General features: G+C 38.9%; 1 protein-coding gene across 2 annotated transcripts in view; it reads right to left on the bottom strand.

Annotated features, from left to right (window-relative positions):
* The window catches only part of LOC148829164 (ELKS/Rab6-interacting/CAST family member 1-like), a 348267-nt gene that overhangs the window by 327132 nt on the left and 3496 nt on the right, over positions 1–17639 (bottom strand). The window contains exon 2 of one of the 2 annotated variants that reach the window (XM_088923624.1): positions 1140–2212. In XM_088923624.1, coding sequence (XP_088779750.1) covers positions 1140–1823 — 684 coding nt within the window. In that variant the 5' untranslated portion in view covers positions 1824–2212. Of the gene's footprint in view, positions 1–1139; positions 2213–17639 lie in introns of those variants that run through there. The other variant, XM_088923625.1, reaches the window with a different exon arrangement.

Here is a 17639-nt window from a genome sequence, read left to right as displayed (position 1 = left end):
TGATCATCTTCGCTGCCACAAGGTATTCCAAAAATGTTATCAAAGCGTTGATAAAACTTTACACATTCTCTGGGACTGATACAAATTAGTTTGTAATATAAATGTCCCTGCATTTTGCTCACCAAACTCAACTTGCAATATATAATTGGAACAACGTTACCAATTTCCTTTAAAAACTGAAGACCTCAATCAAGTCTCCCCTTCAGAAATGTTTTGACTTGAGATTGAAAAGATCTCAGTTTCTTCAGACTTTTCTTATACCACATCCCCTTCAGTCTAGGAATCAGTCCTGTTGCTCTTCTTAAGATTTTCTCTAATGCTTCTTTGTCCTTTTTTAATGTACAGACCAGAACTGCATGCTGTACTCCAGATGGAGTCGAAACAGACCAGTAGTTCTCAGTCTTGGTTCTGAAACGTCTTTGCCTCTGTTGTTTTCCTGTTCCCACTGAACCTTTAATCACCACTGATAATTACCGCCCCAAACTGATGTGCTTGCCTGTTTAGTCTTTTTTTATTGTACTCAATCCTGGGTTTAAAGATATACTCTTGTACACTGTCACTCAGTCCTGGTGCTAGGTACTGGATCCCTTGTCTTTTCAGTCTTTTGGCGCCGTTTTTAAAATCTGATCTCGGCTCTGAAAAAGCTAAATGAGATTAGGAATTGGCAAGAACCCTGTGCTGATAAGCGAGTTTCAAGCCTTCATTCAGGTGTGCAAACCGAGCACGTCTCACACAGTGTCACTCCCACCCGTGACAATCGCCAATTATAACCTGTTAAGAGTGAGTTGAAAGGAAGTAGCAGAAAGTACTGTGTGCTGACTCTGCTGGAAATAATGCACTTTAACTTGGGTATTTCTGAAGCCAAGGACAGGGTGTAGAAAAAAAGTCTAAACCAGCAAGCAGATCAGTTTACGGGCACCAATTAGCAATAGTGATTAAGGGCTCAGTTGGAATAAAATCCAGCAGACAGGTGAACTCTGGGACAAGGACTGAGAACCACTGAACTAAGCCATTGTATGGTTTTCAAATCTCTCATTTCCTCTACAGTCCTGGTTTGAAGAACACTGTGTGTGAACCTATACATCTCTGGAAAAATAAGGAAATCCATGGATAGGAAGGAAAACACCCTTGAGCCCTACCTGACTCTCTTCCTGGACAACCCGGTACTGCTCCTTCCACACGGTGATCTTGGAGACCTCGTCCTTGCGCAGGGCCCGCTCCTTCTTCAGCTCGGGGCTCCAGAAGGTCTTGATGCTGTTCATGGAGGAGCTCAGCTTGCTCTCCTTCACCTCCACCTCCTTGCGCAGCAGCTCGTTCTCCCGCAGCACCTCCTTCAGCTGGGCCTGCAGGTCCATGATGGTGTTGTCCCGGGCCTGGCGCAGCGAGTGCGGCACGGTGGAGGCCATGCTGACCGCCGGCAGGTGGTGGTCCCCGAAGGCGATGGCGTCGCTGGCCACGCCGCTGCTGGTGGCGATGTTGGGGCTGCTGCCCATGGCCGTCATTCGCACCCCGTAGGGCAGGCGCCCCCCCGAGCGGCCCAGCGTCATGGTGCTCTTGGGCACGTCGGCCCCCACGTTCTCGTGGTCGCTCAGGTACATCGGCCCCGAGGTGGCGTAGGCAGCGTTGAGCGACTGGATATTCTCCATGGAGAGGGTCTTCCCACTGCCCCCGCCCACGCTGCTGCCCGAGCTCCCTCCCGTGCTGTTCGTCCGCCGGTGACCCAGTCTCGGGGAGCGAGGCAGTCGGGGCGAGCGCCCAGGGCTCTGGCTGCTACCACTGCTGCTGGCGTCCATTTTGCCAACTGAGCGGGCACTGCCATACATGGCGGCCAACTAAGGGCTGGGACCAATAACGTCTGAAAAGGGCCTGACAACGTTTAAAAAAGGAGGATTTGTTTTTGAGAGTCACTTCTAGTTTATTTTGACAGTGTGGCTGACAGGTCCCAGGTGTTCATATTTGATAAACAATTACTATTAAGGTTTCTGATTTGTACAACCACATTGAGATGCACAAAAGTTGGAAAAGGCGCTTTTTGATTTAAAAAAAGTTTCAGGACTGTTTTCAAATAATTTTACAAGTTGAAATGTCTTGGACAGGCAGGATGCCTTAGCTGAAAAAAAATGTTCCTTTTTCTCTTCACTTCAGAATGAAATAGAATGGGTTGATTTAAGGTTTAAGATGTAGTCAAAAGTATTCCATGGCTTTCATGAACCTACAAATGAGGAAAAAAATGGAAAAAAAAGTTAAAATAGTCTCAACTTTGCCACATATTCATTTTCAAACAGCACAATCCTATACAGGCATACAGCTCTTTTAACTGAGAGCTCGAAATTAAACAGTAAGAAAAATCAGCATTGGCTGGGGGTTAAACACAAATTGCCCTCCAGAGATTCCCTGCCTTTGGGCAAATTTTATTCACTGTCACACTTCACAGTCAACAGCTACAGGGAATGTAAATGTTAATATGCACTTACTCAACTCTGCAGAGAAAGGCTCAACCTGGAGTTTCAAAGCAGAGGACAGTAGCATCAACCATGAAACTGCCTTCAAGCAACCTTGCACACAGACCTTACTCCTAATGCAGATGTGAAACAATACCCACCCCAAGCTTACATGTTGGGTCTTTGAATACTATTTTTCCTCACTCATTTTCAATTTTCTTTTACTTACTGTTCCATAAAACAGGCCATGACATCATTTTTCAACTTTCCTTCATTTTTTATAATAAAATGTGAAGGACCACTATAGGAGGTGCTCTGCTATACACATCATTGCAATGTGTATTACAATAGAAGGAGGTAAGATGATTCAGAGAGGGGGCTGTTCTTGCTTTAAATGCCTGTTCAAACCCCCTGGATGAATTACCTTCTTTCATTGCCATCTCATACGGTAGGTTTTTATGTTCTTTGTCTAATCCACAGGTTGTGAATACTACACATAGAAGGCAATACTACAGAAATTGTGTAGGAGGCTATACTTCAAGTATAGATGTCTTCGTTTCACACATTTTGTTGTTTGGTGTTTGTGCACCTGCGCATTCAAAGCTAACAAATGCAAATACACTTTAATTAGAGAAAGTAAAAGGTATCTATCAAAAGAAGTCCATAACTCAAACTGAAACTAAATTCTAGAAGAGTTCAAATCAAAAGCCTAGAAAACTGTTATGGTCTCAGGTTAAGTTTACTAAAGCAGCAACACTAATATAAATCTTACCTGAGTTTCTGTGTAACTAACAGTAACCTGCATTTTTAGGCATCATGGGACTTGTGTTACAGTACAGTTACAGTATATGGCTTTACTGCTAGCAGTGCGAACCTTGTTAACAAAATTGTTAGGAAAACCCTTGTATTACACACTGTACTATATAACATCCTTACAAGTCTCTTATCATTTTCCCACAGACCAGTAGAAATCAGAGATTTTAGTTCCATCCTAACTCTAACGAGAGCGTAGCTCAGCTATCATCACCGAGTGCTGTAAGTCGGGGGATTAACAGTTTGGTTTCCTTTGCCTCACAGCTCCTGCTGGTTCCAGCAATACGTCCTGTAAACATCTCCTATCTCTAAACAGACACATAATTCAAAGTTCACAAGCTTTTCTTTCCTGGTCACCTCACACAATCACTGGCAAGTCATTTCCAAGGATAATGAAAGACCACGTCCACCATTTGTAGATAGTGGTTATGTATCTTTGATTCAGCAATTCAAGACTGAACAAACAACCTTAATCAGGCTGTCTGTAAATGGTATTGGTATACTTGTTTAATTAGTAAATAATATGAATGTAGATAACTATGTCAGGAGATATTTCATATCTATAATATAGATACAGTCATATGGATTCTATGTAGTGCTGCAAAATAAATGTAAAATTAGTAGGGTATTTAGTAATGTAAAATCACAAAAAAAAACATAACATTAACATAACATTAGAATGTTTAAGATTATAAAGTATATGGGACACCACCACATGGAAGCTTAAAAGCAACACATTTAGCTGCAGTGGATTCATCAAGAGAAGGCAGAGCAGCAGTTGAGAATGGCAGAAGGATGACAGTCAACTGACAGATTGCAGTGAAGGTGTACCCTGCTAGGGGCAGACCACAGCTAGAACACTGTTCTCAATTCTGGGCAAGGAAAAGCAGAGATAACTTGAAAATGGAAGAAACACAAGCAGATATGGAATGAATTCAATCTTTTCAGCTTCACTAACTGTTGAGGCATAATTTAATAGAGACTTTTAAAACCTGGAAACAAACAAGGTGGGTTCCAACAGCTTTTTTCCCCCCAAAACAGACTCTCCAGAGGGAATTAATAATATAAAGCTTTAGATATTTTATAGGTGTTCTAATTAGGTATTGGATATAGTGCTTTAGATATTTTTATAGGTGTTCCAACAACTGATGAAGACTTTCATAAAGTGTTTGATTCCATGAACACTCAACTAAGGTATGTATCAAGGCTAGTGGTATCCTGTTTTTCTATTGCTGCAAATATGGCTAACCCTGATCCCAACCAGACTCATACCATTAGGTTTTATAAGTCATTGTGTTTCTAAAGTCAGTCTAAAGGTTAAACAGAAATTAAACAAATGCAAAAATGTGTTTATTAATTTACCAAGTAAATAATGATGAGTGTTTATTTCTTGTTCCAGAAGACATCAAATTATCATTACTATTATTAGGCTGACATTTTTGTCAAATTATTTTACATTTTAATCCATTTATATAGTTGGACAATTTACCAATGAATGAAGGACCTTGTTCAAGTTCAAAAACAGTATTCTACCTATGATATGAATTTGCTACTTTCCAGCTACAAGTCCAGTGTTCTAACTGCTATTCCACTCAGATGGTTACAAGGCTCAGTTTCCTTTAAATAAAATGTCTAAATAATGAATAATGTCTAAAATATACATAAACATATTACCTACTCAAGTGGTCAAAATGAAATGAAAGCTTAGAGAGACCAATAAATGTCTGATTATCTCCTACCATAGTAATGTTATTAAAAACCAGCTCTGCATGGCTGAATTGCCTGTTCTGCTTCTAGACTATAAGGCATAGCTATACGATTGACTGAAAAAAAAATGCATAACAGAAGGACAAATGGTTTTCTTATCAAAGAAAATAAAATCTTATTGAAATTCTTAATACTCATGGCTGCAGGTCAGAACATTCTAATCTCAAAATTAAGAAATGTCTTACATAGCAGGCACTCTTTGGAAAAGACAGAAGTTCAACAATCACTCTTTGATAAAGAGAACATATCTCTGCTGCTATTTAATGACTGTTTCTTTTGTAAGGAATGAGTTTGTATAAAACGAAGAGTACAGCTCCTCCAAAGCACACAAATCTGTCTTGAAGCTATAAAAAACTACTTGCACCTTTCCGCCATTTCAATGCACAACAGAAAGCCAATTACACCTTCTTATTATGCTACCAGCTACTCGGAAAACTGTTAATTGCTACCTGCTAATCCTTGACTAAGAGTTGCTGTACTGATTGCTAATCACCACTGACAAAGCAGCAGCATCATTATGTTTGCAAGAGAGCAAAATGTGTTTCAGAGTTTGTCTATAATTGCACATACTATATACAGAAAGTTTTACAGAGAATTAAGATACCTTTATATTATTATATGGAGTCTTCTTGTGCTGCTGAATAAAATTTATGAGGTTTTAATTCCTTTAGCTCTCCAGAACAAAGAACTTTACTTTCATTAAAGTGGGATAGACCAGACATGGAACACTGGCACAGACATTATCACCACACTTCAGCAGATTTAGAGAGGAATGAATAGTAAAAAAATGTAGAACGGTTAATAAAAATATTTGGCATGTGTTACAGACAATAAAAGAAAAAGACCTGTCATCTTCACGAGACCCAAGACTACGTTAGTGAGCTTCTGATTTATTATTGACAGACATTTCACATGGTCATGAAAAATTCATTACCATATTTGTATTGCACAGGGTTGAATGTTGAGTCCAATGTCTGAAGTACTAAACGAGATGCATCCACTGACTTAAGATAGTAGAGCATACTATGTGCAAGTGTTATTTGTCAGTTTTACCAACGCTGTTGCACAATGACCAACATCTGCTCACTGAAATAAAAGCACCCTGCCTAAGGTTTGATTATTCATGTTCTGAGATTGCTTACTGAATTGCCTACAGCAAATTGAAGATGCTAGGATAGAAATTAAAAAGATCAAGGCATGCATATTGCTTTTTTAGATTATTAATTTGTTTTTTATGTGAACTAGTAGCATAGGTTTACTCTTTTCATTTAATACGTGAAGGCATCTGGGCTTCAGTCCTTCACAGCTATAGAACACTTGACCATTTTTAGCTTGGAGGTAAAATACAGGAGAGATGCATTAAAGCCAGATGTTATGCATGACACTTATCTGTATTAATCCACTTCCTGGGATTGGAATTATCAAAGTACATAGGAGGTACCTGGATAATGTTGCCTGCAATGTGAAAAGTAAAAGTTCTTTTACAAAGGACTAGCAGAGCTACCTACCAGCTGGCACTCTCAGCACTGCATATTAAGTATGTCATGGTCACGCAAGTATGACTATTAACATGGAGAGGTTGAGTTACGTTTACAAATTGTTGTAACCCACACTGGCTGAACTTCTGACCACTACATTTTAAGGGGCTGCGAAAATGTCAGTGTTTTCACATAAATTGTCATTTATTTTTTTAATAATGTAGGAATACCATGCTACCAACTGGAATTTTAAAGGGTATTTTTTCATCCAACTCAGTTGTAAAGAACAGCTGTAAACCAGGTGGTAAGGAGAATATTCCTTCTCTGTTGGGCCATTCTTCAGCCGTCATGACCCATACTTCAAGAAATCACCCTACTATTTTTCAGAACTTTTTTTTCAGTACATCAGCACATCTGTCTTGCATTTTTACTTATATTTCTGTATTTTACTTAAGAAAGCATTTTGTTACAGAGAAAGAAAAATTCCCATTTTACATCAGTGTGATGGATTTCACACAATCATGTGGCATTGGTGTTGTTAAGAATAAACCTAAACCTTTAACCTATCCTGCAGGTTCTCTGTTGGTTATAATAGAGACATTATCCTTTTAAAAGTCTATTTTTTTAAATATGTGATTAAATGTCCATGATTTGTCAGAATCCAAATAAATCAAAGCAAACAGAAAACATTTTTCTCTCTAGATTGAGGATTGAGGTAATTTGGTATACTGTATACTTTAAGATAATAGGCCCTATTTAAGTCACAAGTCATGTGTTACTGAATATTTAACATTTCTTTCTTAAACAATAATCTGGCATTGAAATAAATTCTTTCATATAAAGCATATTTATAGTCTCTTAACTACAGCCAGAAAGATCTCCTAAGGGAATTTCACTCAGACTGACTCAACTACAGTTCACCCTTTCAGCCTGTGAAGGTTTAGGTAGAAAATTATAATTAATGAAGTACTTTAAATTATTTCAGGTGTGATAGGTTGTTGGACAGGGGTCTGATAAGGTTTTGCTTTAAAGCCTGAAGAGGAACTGGTTCCTTAATAACCCAAACAGGTCAAACTGTATTTCTCCATACTAAATCAGAGGCTGTGTGAAGTACGCTTCCCAGGCTGTGCAGAGTAAGATGGGATACAGTTAAATTCCAGGGTAGAGACATGCTGAAACGTAGCCTGTGCAAATTCGGTGTGGACAAAGCACTGTTTCAAAAGGTAGAACCTGTGGATTAAAGAAAAAAAATAATGTCCTTGGATGTTTACCCAAAAGTGTGACTTAAGGATTAAGGATTCCTGTAGGTTTGGGCAATGTTCACCTCTGCCTAGAAGACACAGATGTACATTATTCTAAATGACCTGATACGTTGCTTTCCTAGCCACACACTAATTCCTGAAACACATACAGCCTAGTCTTACTTACCTGGCAAACTAGTTGCTGACAAACTCTACCACTCACAGTATTAAACAGTGATTAAAGCTGAATGCTTAAGGTCAAGCTGTAGGTAATTAAACAAACATTACAAATTTCATTAAACAGCAGGATTGGTGCCTACAAGTCAGGAAATAAAATTCAGAATAGCAAAGCTGACCTGCAAGACTACAGAATCTATAAGGACAATGACTGACGCCATTTCCTCTGGGATGCAGAAATATCTATTTCTGAATGTTACAAAGCTAATAAACTCTGTTGGGGTTTCTAAACGCTGAGAAGTCTGCACATGAAAAACTGTTCATTGGACAGAAGTGGTCCCAGAAGACAGCATAAATCAAAAATACCAATATGTGAAAACTGGAACATAAATCTTTGAGCAACTGTGCCAGCTATTGATCATGGTGTTGTCAAATAAAGCACGACTTTTGTTGCTATGTACAGTATTAGACCAGCGATGGTCTGCTATTGTCAAGAGTGACAATAAAAGTATAGTAACAAGACTTTGAATCTTTAATTGGCAATGACAGTAAACATACAGTTTATCAATGGCAAGAGGATTTTTTGTCTCTTCAACTTATAATAATAATTAATTATAATAATAATTGCTTACACTTATATAGCGCTTTTCTGGACACTCCACTCAAAGCGCTTTACAGTGGCTCCCCTCCACCACCACCAATGTGCAGCATCCACCTGGATGATCCGACGGCAGCCATAGTGCGCCAGAACGCTCACCACACATCAGCTATCAGTGGGGAGGAGAGCAATGAAGCCAGTTTAGAGATGGGGATTATTAGGAGGCCATGATTGGTAAGGGTCAATGGGAAATTTGGCCAGGACGCCAGGGTTACACCCCTACTCTTTTCGAGAAACGCCCTGGGATTTTTAATGACCACGGAGAGTCAGGACCTCGGCTTTATGTCTCATCCGAAAGACGGCGCCTGTTTATGGTATACTGTCCTGGTCACTATACTGGGGCATTAGGACCCACATGGACCTCAGGGTGAGCGCCCACTGCTGGCCCCACTAACACCTCTTCCAGCAGCAACCTTAGTTTTTCCCAGGAGGTCTCCCATCCAGGTACTGACCAGGCTCACACCTGCTGAGCTTCAGTGGGTTGCCAGTTGTGAGTTGCAGAGTGATATGGCTGCTGGCTTATAAATGAAAGTCTCTCCAATGGAACCAGGGCAACCCACAATGATTTAGTGACCGCTTTCCCCTTAAAACATTTTCAAAGTCCTCCTTAAACTTTTTTATGCCAACAGGAGTTGCATAAAACAGACATACTTATGAAATTAAATCCTTTTCGTTATGGCTGTTTTTTCCAATTCAAGTTTCAGGATCAATAAGAACAATACACTATGTTTTGACAATCCAAATTAAATCATGTTTCCACCGGTTTTACACATTTTCGCTGTGAAGGTCATACAGTATAATAGCAGACTAAAGGTCAACATGCTTACATTATTATATGGTCTAACAAAAAGCATATAAACTGGCATTAGAAGGAATATGTACTGTATTTCTCAGCTGCGCCAGTATAAATTACTTGCATACATATTTATGATCAAATTTACTATGAATTTGGCATCCTCAAACATTATAAAGGAAAAACGTGTAGGTAACATTAAGAGAATGATTCAGGGGTAAATCAGCAACTACACCACCATTACTTAAAGCAACTATACCACCAACATATTTATACCATTAGGTTCCACTGTCTCTATTTTCTTCAGAAAACAATTGATACTGTACAATACAATCAAGAACTGTACAAGCACAGGGTAACAGTTAACATAATCAGGCAAGGATTCCCCTAATAGTCACTGTACAGCTATTTTGAAATGTAATGCAATAAAAATAACCTAGTTTTCTGAATATGAACATACTGCTTTAACACAAAGACAGGGCTGGCAAGCCCCCTGCCGTAAGTGAGAATTAGAGAATTATAATGTATTGCACTTATATACTATAGCACTTTTCATCCCAAAGGATCCTAAAGTCACACACAGGAGAAGACGCCTTTCAGCCACCTCTGAAATACAGCACCCACTGAGGGACGCATGGCAGCTATCAGGGCCCAGCATTCCCTGGGCCATGTAATACAGCACGTCAGGTGAGGAAGTAAGAAACTGCTTCACCAACTGAAAAAAGTGAAATTTAGGTCGATCAGATGTTCAATTCCAGACTGCAATTTATCCAAGATATCAGTGTCATTCCAACAGTGCCATATGATCTTCAGTGACCAAGTACTGAAGTAAGAACCTTGGTTTAAGTAGGCAGAACCTTGGTTTTATGCAGCAGAGTGGAGTAGTGGTCCACCTGGAGGGCAGTGTGCTCAGATTCCAGATGGGACACCGCTGTTGTACCCTTGAGCAAGGTGAAGCAGACTCTTCACTCTGATTGTACAGGCAAATGCCCTGCTATACAAATGTAGGTCGCCCAGCTGTACAAATGATAAAATGTTTAAAATTGACTTATCTGGTTAAATAAAGGATTAAGATACCATAACTGCTTCATGTGAAGGAGGGCAGCTCTCACGATACCAGGTCACTGGCTCAAAAACTCAGAGAGAAGACACTTAACGGTCCACCAATACCACTTACAGAAGCAAACTCCCATCCCAGTACTGACCAGGCTAAGGAGTGACATCAGAAGCAGGGACCTAGTAGCCTGATCTCATTAGATCTCCGAAGCCATGTACCAGGATCTCAGGTAGATCACTTTGTAATCAGGCTAGTAGGTCGAAACACTGCTGTGATGAACAATGTTCTTCTTCCAGAAATTAAAGGTCTTGATGGTGATTTTCATAAAAGAAAAATAAAATAAAAAAGCTGCACCCTATTATTCTTGGCTCATCCCCTCTTTCAAACAGCAGCACAGCATGACTTGCTTTCCACTCAATGTACTGCTTTTAGACAAAGTAAAAAGTAGAGCATAGTCACAAGGGAGAAAAAACAAAGGATCATCAATTTCAGACAATTTTTGAGGGAATTTAATTTTTACTTTTGCATTTTTGTAATATATATCAGTGTGAGAACATTGAGAAATATACAAAGTAAATAACTGTTGAACCCCTAACACTATAATGGAAAATTAAGATGCTAAAATGAAACATGCATGTTAATGTTGGCATGTTTCTTAAGAATAATAACCTTTATTCTCTATAGCGCCATTCATTGCACATTACCATGAGGCACTGTAGAATAAATCAAAATAAAAAACAGGTATACACACATTAAAACTGTATATTAAAAATAATGTAGAGCGTAAGAAGTTGTACTGACTGACTTACAAGACCTGAAAAGGGGTGGGAGAACATGTCACAGCCTTTTAGCAACAGAATAGAAAACATGGACACCCACTGTTAAATACTCTTATTGGGAACCTAAAGAAGGCCAGAGTCCAAATAAACAGGTGTAAAGGGTGTTAACAGTGCACTGTTTTAGTCAGGAGCTAAACTGTTCAAGCCCTTAAAGGTGAGCAGCACTATTCTATATCAGAACCTTATTCTGCAATCCACAAGGAGCCAATGCAAGGAAACAAAACAGGTAATATATGTTCATGCATTTTAGCAAGTTACAATTCAAGCAAGGGAGCTCTGGATCCACTACATCTTAAGAGCAGGTTCAGATACACATAAATATAGCCTGGAAAAGAAAAAAGTATGGATTAGCTTTTCTGTATCAGAACGGGAGAATTGAATACATTTAAACTCAATATAACAAAGCTAGAAAAAATACAAACATGAGATTTAAATCTAAGGTTTGGGTAAAAAGTTCCTCATCTTGGGACCTGGACTGATTCCAGGACCATAAACAGCAAAAAAAGAGTTCATAAAGAGAGAAGATAAATATAGATGGGCTTGTCAGAATTCACATCTCAAAACAAATTTTGAGTGTCATTAACACAGGAATAAAAAGCAATGCCATACCACAGAAGAATATGACCCAATGGTAACATACAGATACTAAACATAATCAGATCAAGAATGGACCATTGCGGAACACCTGATATGACCACATTGTTGAAGAGGGACAACTGATTTAAAATATTCTATCAGTAGGACTAGAGCAAACAAAAAAAGATCAGTAATCAGTTACTTATAGGTAATGCTTAACCCCAAAGAAATGGTTCTGTACTATGCAGAGATCTGAACCCAGACTGAAAAGGCTCACACATCTGATTTGAAGGTAAGCTTGTAACCACATTCTAAGAATATTTGTAAAAAAAATACTACTTACCTAATACCTAGGTTACCTTAGGGGGAAATGACTACAAGCCCGGGGGTTGAAGGAACAATTCCAGAGCTTAATGATTCATTGATACCACTCATGACAATGAACAGCAGGGCATGAGAACAGGGCACAAGGAACAAGGGGTGGGTTTCATTTCAGATAGCTACTGACGGAAGGAGAGATGCACTAAGTAAGGAAATTATTCTCAGAACTGGAATCACAAGATATAGTCTGATTCATCACTGATAGCATCACTTACAGATAGTTCCAACCAGAGATGCCACAACCATAAATAACACCCTTTTAAAGAAATGGAATGTTTTATCATGCATTGATTGCTGTTATTTGATACCTTGCTTGATAGCAGGCTTGACTACACTATACTGTACATCACCAGACAACATTGCCATGGGCAGATCACTTCATTGCTATGGCCATCCTGTTTCTCAAAATAGATCCATATCCATTGACCAAAGTCAATGCAACTGTAAGAAGCTCAGGATGTTACTTTAATGTCAAATGTTCAACATTAAATTTAAAAAAAACATTAATACTAGAGAAAAGTTTGAGATTTTTGAGTAGGAAGCTGTGTTAATGTGTTGGCAGCAAAGGACCAACACTTTACAGCATGGAATTAACTTTTTAAAGCATAAGAAGCCCCATCATTCTAACATAATCATGACTTCAACTCCTGAATTCTCAAAATTGGAGACCTCCGACAGCATACAAGCATAAGGTAGAAACTTCACTTCTCGCAATTAATAAAATCCTCAAAATAGTCAAATAAGCAGACTTTTAATCATTTCTCATATACTACTACATAAACACTTCCAATCCTGGCTTTCTTTAACATCGTCTATTTCTAAGGAATCACTAAAACTTGTTTATGTTGCATAACTACCTAAGAAACACATCCTGTAACAATCAAACACATATCCAACATTCTGATCCCTATCAACAAGGCCTAAGTTTACCATGGAATTAAAAGCAGTTGTAACAGTAGTGTTGAGGAGACCTGAACTTGGAAGACAAAGGACACTGAAGAGTGAAGCCAGCTTTTGGTCACCTAATCCACACAGCACCTACTAATTCTAATATAAAAAATTTCTGTAGGGAAGCATCCAGATTATGTCCCACAAAAATCAAAGGCACAAAAGGGAAGTTTAAGAGTGTAGTCACAGTGCCCACACAAGGAGTACATTTTCCATCAAAGTTCAAATTCGTCTAACTGCAGTCACTTGCCATCAAAAGACTCTCAGAAGGGATAAGTTCAGATCCTCAAAGCTCATGTTATAATTTGTTTTTCTTATGATGGGATGCCTGGTGTTCTTCTTGAAAAGGATCATATCAATTTTGGTGAACATAACTTATATGGTACACAACAGAGCTAGTATAGCTATCTCTAACACACAACCTGAACTGACAAAATGAGGGTTTTATGTACTGTGTCAGTTAGAACATCCATCCATTCATTCATTTTCTAACTACTTCTTCCAAATCAGGTTTGTGGGTAAGACAGAGCCTATCCCAGCATTCCCAGACAGGGTACACCAGCCCACTGCAGGGCAGACACACAGAAAGAAAGACACACATGCACTCACACCAGGGTCAATTTTCCTAGAAGTCAATTAGCCTACCAATACGTTTTTGGACTACGGAAGGAAACCAGAGCAGCTGAAGGAAACCCACGCAAACATGGGTAGAACCTACAAATTCCTGAAAGACAGCACTGCAGATCCGGAACTGAACACAGGGCCCCAGCTCTGTGAGTCAGTAAAGCTAACCACTGAGCCACCATGCCACCCTCAAGCTGCTCCAGCTTCTCAGATGCGAGAAGCTAGTAGGAAAGCACTGCAAATTTCACAACACCACTTCAGACAGGTATTTCTGTTGCTTGAACATTAGTCTATATTTAATGATGTTCATTAACACTATTGTAGACCCTTTATTCTTCCAAACACAAAATATGAAGAAAAGAGCATAAATGATTTTTTCACCAGTGTAGGCCCTTGAACACAGCACAGGCTGATGATCTCACTGGCTGACTGTGACTAGGATTCCCCAAAAGGCAACCGAGAAATGGCAGATTACTATCAGGGCACAACGAGTGTTAGTTATGAATCAGGGTTCAGCTTTTGGAAAACTGGCAACTCCTCTAACTTTTCTGCAGGGTGGCAGCAATATCAGTGAGAGATATGCTGCTTCTTCCATTGGAACTAACTGTCCTGTCAGGTACTGTGGAGGTCACAGAGATGCACATCTCTTAGATGTGGACATCTTGAAATATAGATGTCAACCTTTTGGAACTGGAAATACAATTACAAAAAAAGAGTTTGTCACTGAACTTGTAACTACATAAATTGGATACATCTCTAAAAGAGTCTGGCATGGTATTATGTCTGATACTGAGCAGCAGTCACATCTCATTTAATTTTTTGTCATACAAAGCAGACCACATTTTTGATGGAGCTACACTTAAATCACAAGGACTCAGCCACATCAAAGCCTGAGAATAATGTATATGCTGTTTGGGCAGAATCTGAACTTGAGTTAATTAGGCACACTTCCAGAGACCACCAAGTTGGAAAATAAGTTGTAGTGAAACACAGATTCATCACAGGGAATGTTCTTAAGGAACTGAGGTGCTCTTTGTTCAAATACACTGTTAAGGAGGTACTGTACAAAACAATCAATCCCATCAGATAAGAGGTCAAGAAATTATTTAATTCAAGATACAGCCTTTGACAGAATTACACTACATTACCCTTCAGCTACTGTACATGTGCTTGTTGGTACCTTTACTACAAACTGTGAAAACAGACTCTCTAAGCACAAGGAAAGTATGAAAAGAATACAATACTTAATTTTGCCACATTTCTTAATGTTTTAAGTATCTTCTTGGGCATTTAAACACAATACAAGAATAAGAACACAAACTATCTTACTGCTCTTTTTTATTTCACCACTCTCTGTAGCATGCAAACAGCACAAGCTAAACAACAATAGCTAAGAGAACAGCACAGAATAAAAACTCTTGGAAAAATAGGTGACTCATAATAACTAGGAAAGGCCACTTTCTACCAATATAAAAGTCACCAGGGTACATTTAAAAAGTTGCGGCAAGATCTATGACATCAAGCCATTCAATTTCTCATACAAATAAGAGTTTTTGTGCTTTGCTGTTCAGTTTTTCCAGCATAAATATTAAGTTCTCTCCTAAGAGTAAATTCTTCATAAAGAAATTTAGGAGAAATACATGAAATAAATTATATTTTATGCTACATATGATTTATTTGGGAGCATACTTTAATCTATTAAAAAGTGCAAATCAGTTTATTTTAAATTTAACCATCACTTTAATTTGTAATCCGTTCATTGCCTGCATAATATCCAATGGTTAGGAATCACTCCATGCAAAAACTTTAACCATATGGACTCTGTGATGCTTCTATACTAGTCCATATGCCATATTGGGGGAGGGGTCCGTTTGTCTAAATAATCTGAACTCCAGTCAACTGTGAGTGTACAGTTGCACTTCAACCTCCTTCAGTCTACCTGGCACTGCAGGTCTTAAAATAAATGAAAAGCTGCTCGACTTAATTGATCCAGTTAGTCACAGGAGAAAAGCAGTTTACCTAAATCAGATTGCTTATCAGTTCATACGACTTTATAATTGAGCCGTCAAAGTCAAGTGACAATCTGGGAAAAACCGGAGAGCAAGTCTCCTCTCCAAGGAGTTGTGAAAGCAATTTCCACCCTGGCAGAGAGAAGATATTAAGAGAACGCCAGTGTTAATCAGAAATGTTCTGGAGGTGCGACATCACATGATCATCTCAGCCCGTTGTCTTCAACTGCCATACAGCTGCGCAACTCATTCCTCTGACTGACAAAATCTGCAAGGACCCATGAGGGCTTTGAGAGCAGGTAGAGAAAACTACAGTACGATGGCTAAGGAGGAATCCAGAAGATGCTGCAAGCACTGCAGTTACAGTACATGAGTAACAATCAGAAGCCACTGTAAGTGGCTTGCTGATGCCTGCTTATCATTTATGACTTTATACAGTAGCAATGCATGCAGGAGAAATGGGAAATACTCAGACTATTTGAAATCAGAGCTTAGCTTTCCTTTTTAGTTTTCAGGAAGGATTTCTCAAGCCCCACCCCCAATAACAGTAAAAGGGAGGATTCAGGAAGTTTGGGAGAGAATGGATAAAAAGGCACTTCAATGCAAAACTGACTCACACTACTTTTTTTAACATTCCTCTCGCTATTTACGTGACTTAGTTATGCCTAATGAAATATGAAATACACTTAAGAATAAACAAAAGCTGTTATCAACTATGCCTGATAATATCTGGATCTGTACAACCTTTGAAAAGTAGCAAACATTATAAGATGAATGTATACTGTAGTGTCACCACACAAGAGTTCTTCTGGGCAATTTTTTCCACAGGCTTTAGAGGCATTTTTTAAATTATTTTTAAAAATATTAAGACCTTGGCAGGTTGCTAAATTTAACCAGTCCAGCAAATAATTTAGGAAATCAAAAGTCCCAAAGGCCCTGGCTGCCTCAAGGATTACAGATGGGAACACTTTCTTGTTACAGTACAAAATTACAGCAGGCGAGAAACCCAATTAATACAAGTGCCAAAAGAAGTACAAACCAATGGCTTCCCAAAATAAAAAAATTAACAAGTCCATTTCTTTTGCACTACACCTTGCCTTTGCTATTGAAGCAATTTATAGAAATCAGTTGAGGCAAAAGGATTGATCATTTTCTTAAACCGAAGCTATGTATTAATATATCAAAGGCATAATAACAGGCATTTTTATCTTATGCTGAAGTGTAGGTCTGGTCACACACAAAAACAGTCTTATCCACAAATATGATTTGCAATATTAATGCTAGTGTTCCTTTATTAGAATGCCAATGACATGCTGGTACACGTTCACACAGCACTGGCACTCAACGTGATCTGCTTCAAGCTTCTATACTCTACAGTACCTTGAGGCATGAAAACAGACTCCTACACACAGGCACGAATGCCATTAAAGAATGCAAACACTTGCTTTTTTGACATCTCCATGATGCAAGACATTCTCCTCAATCTTGTTTGTACCCGAAACCATTCAGCTCCTTAAACATCTTAGCAACCACTGATGCTAGTCATACAAAAAGAACAATAAAAAAATAACATGAAATGACTAGCTGACTGGGAAATCTAAAGGACTCAAAACACCTCTCCATTAGAACACGGTACACAGTGTAACCAGAAGGAGAACACTGCAGTTTTTATTTGTAATGTATGTCAATTCAGACCATTAAGTGTCAGGATGCAGAGGAACTGTCCAGAAACAAGGGGATACAGACTCACAGCTGATCTTGAAATACCAATCTCTGGGATAACTCAAGGTCAGTGGAAAGCCCTGCTTTGTTAATGACAGGCTGATCACTGACAATG

Source organism: Atractosteus spatula, chromosome 8 (genome assembly GCF_055471065.1).
Source record: "Atractosteus spatula isolate fAtrSpa1 chromosome 8, fAtrSpa1.hap1, whole genome shotgun sequence".
Lineage (NCBI taxonomy): Eukaryota > Metazoa > Chordata > Actinopteri > Semionotiformes > Lepisosteidae > Atractosteus > Atractosteus spatula.
The sequence above is the reverse complement of the archived record's forward strand: the minus strand, read 5'-3'. Positions and strand labels throughout refer to the sequence as shown.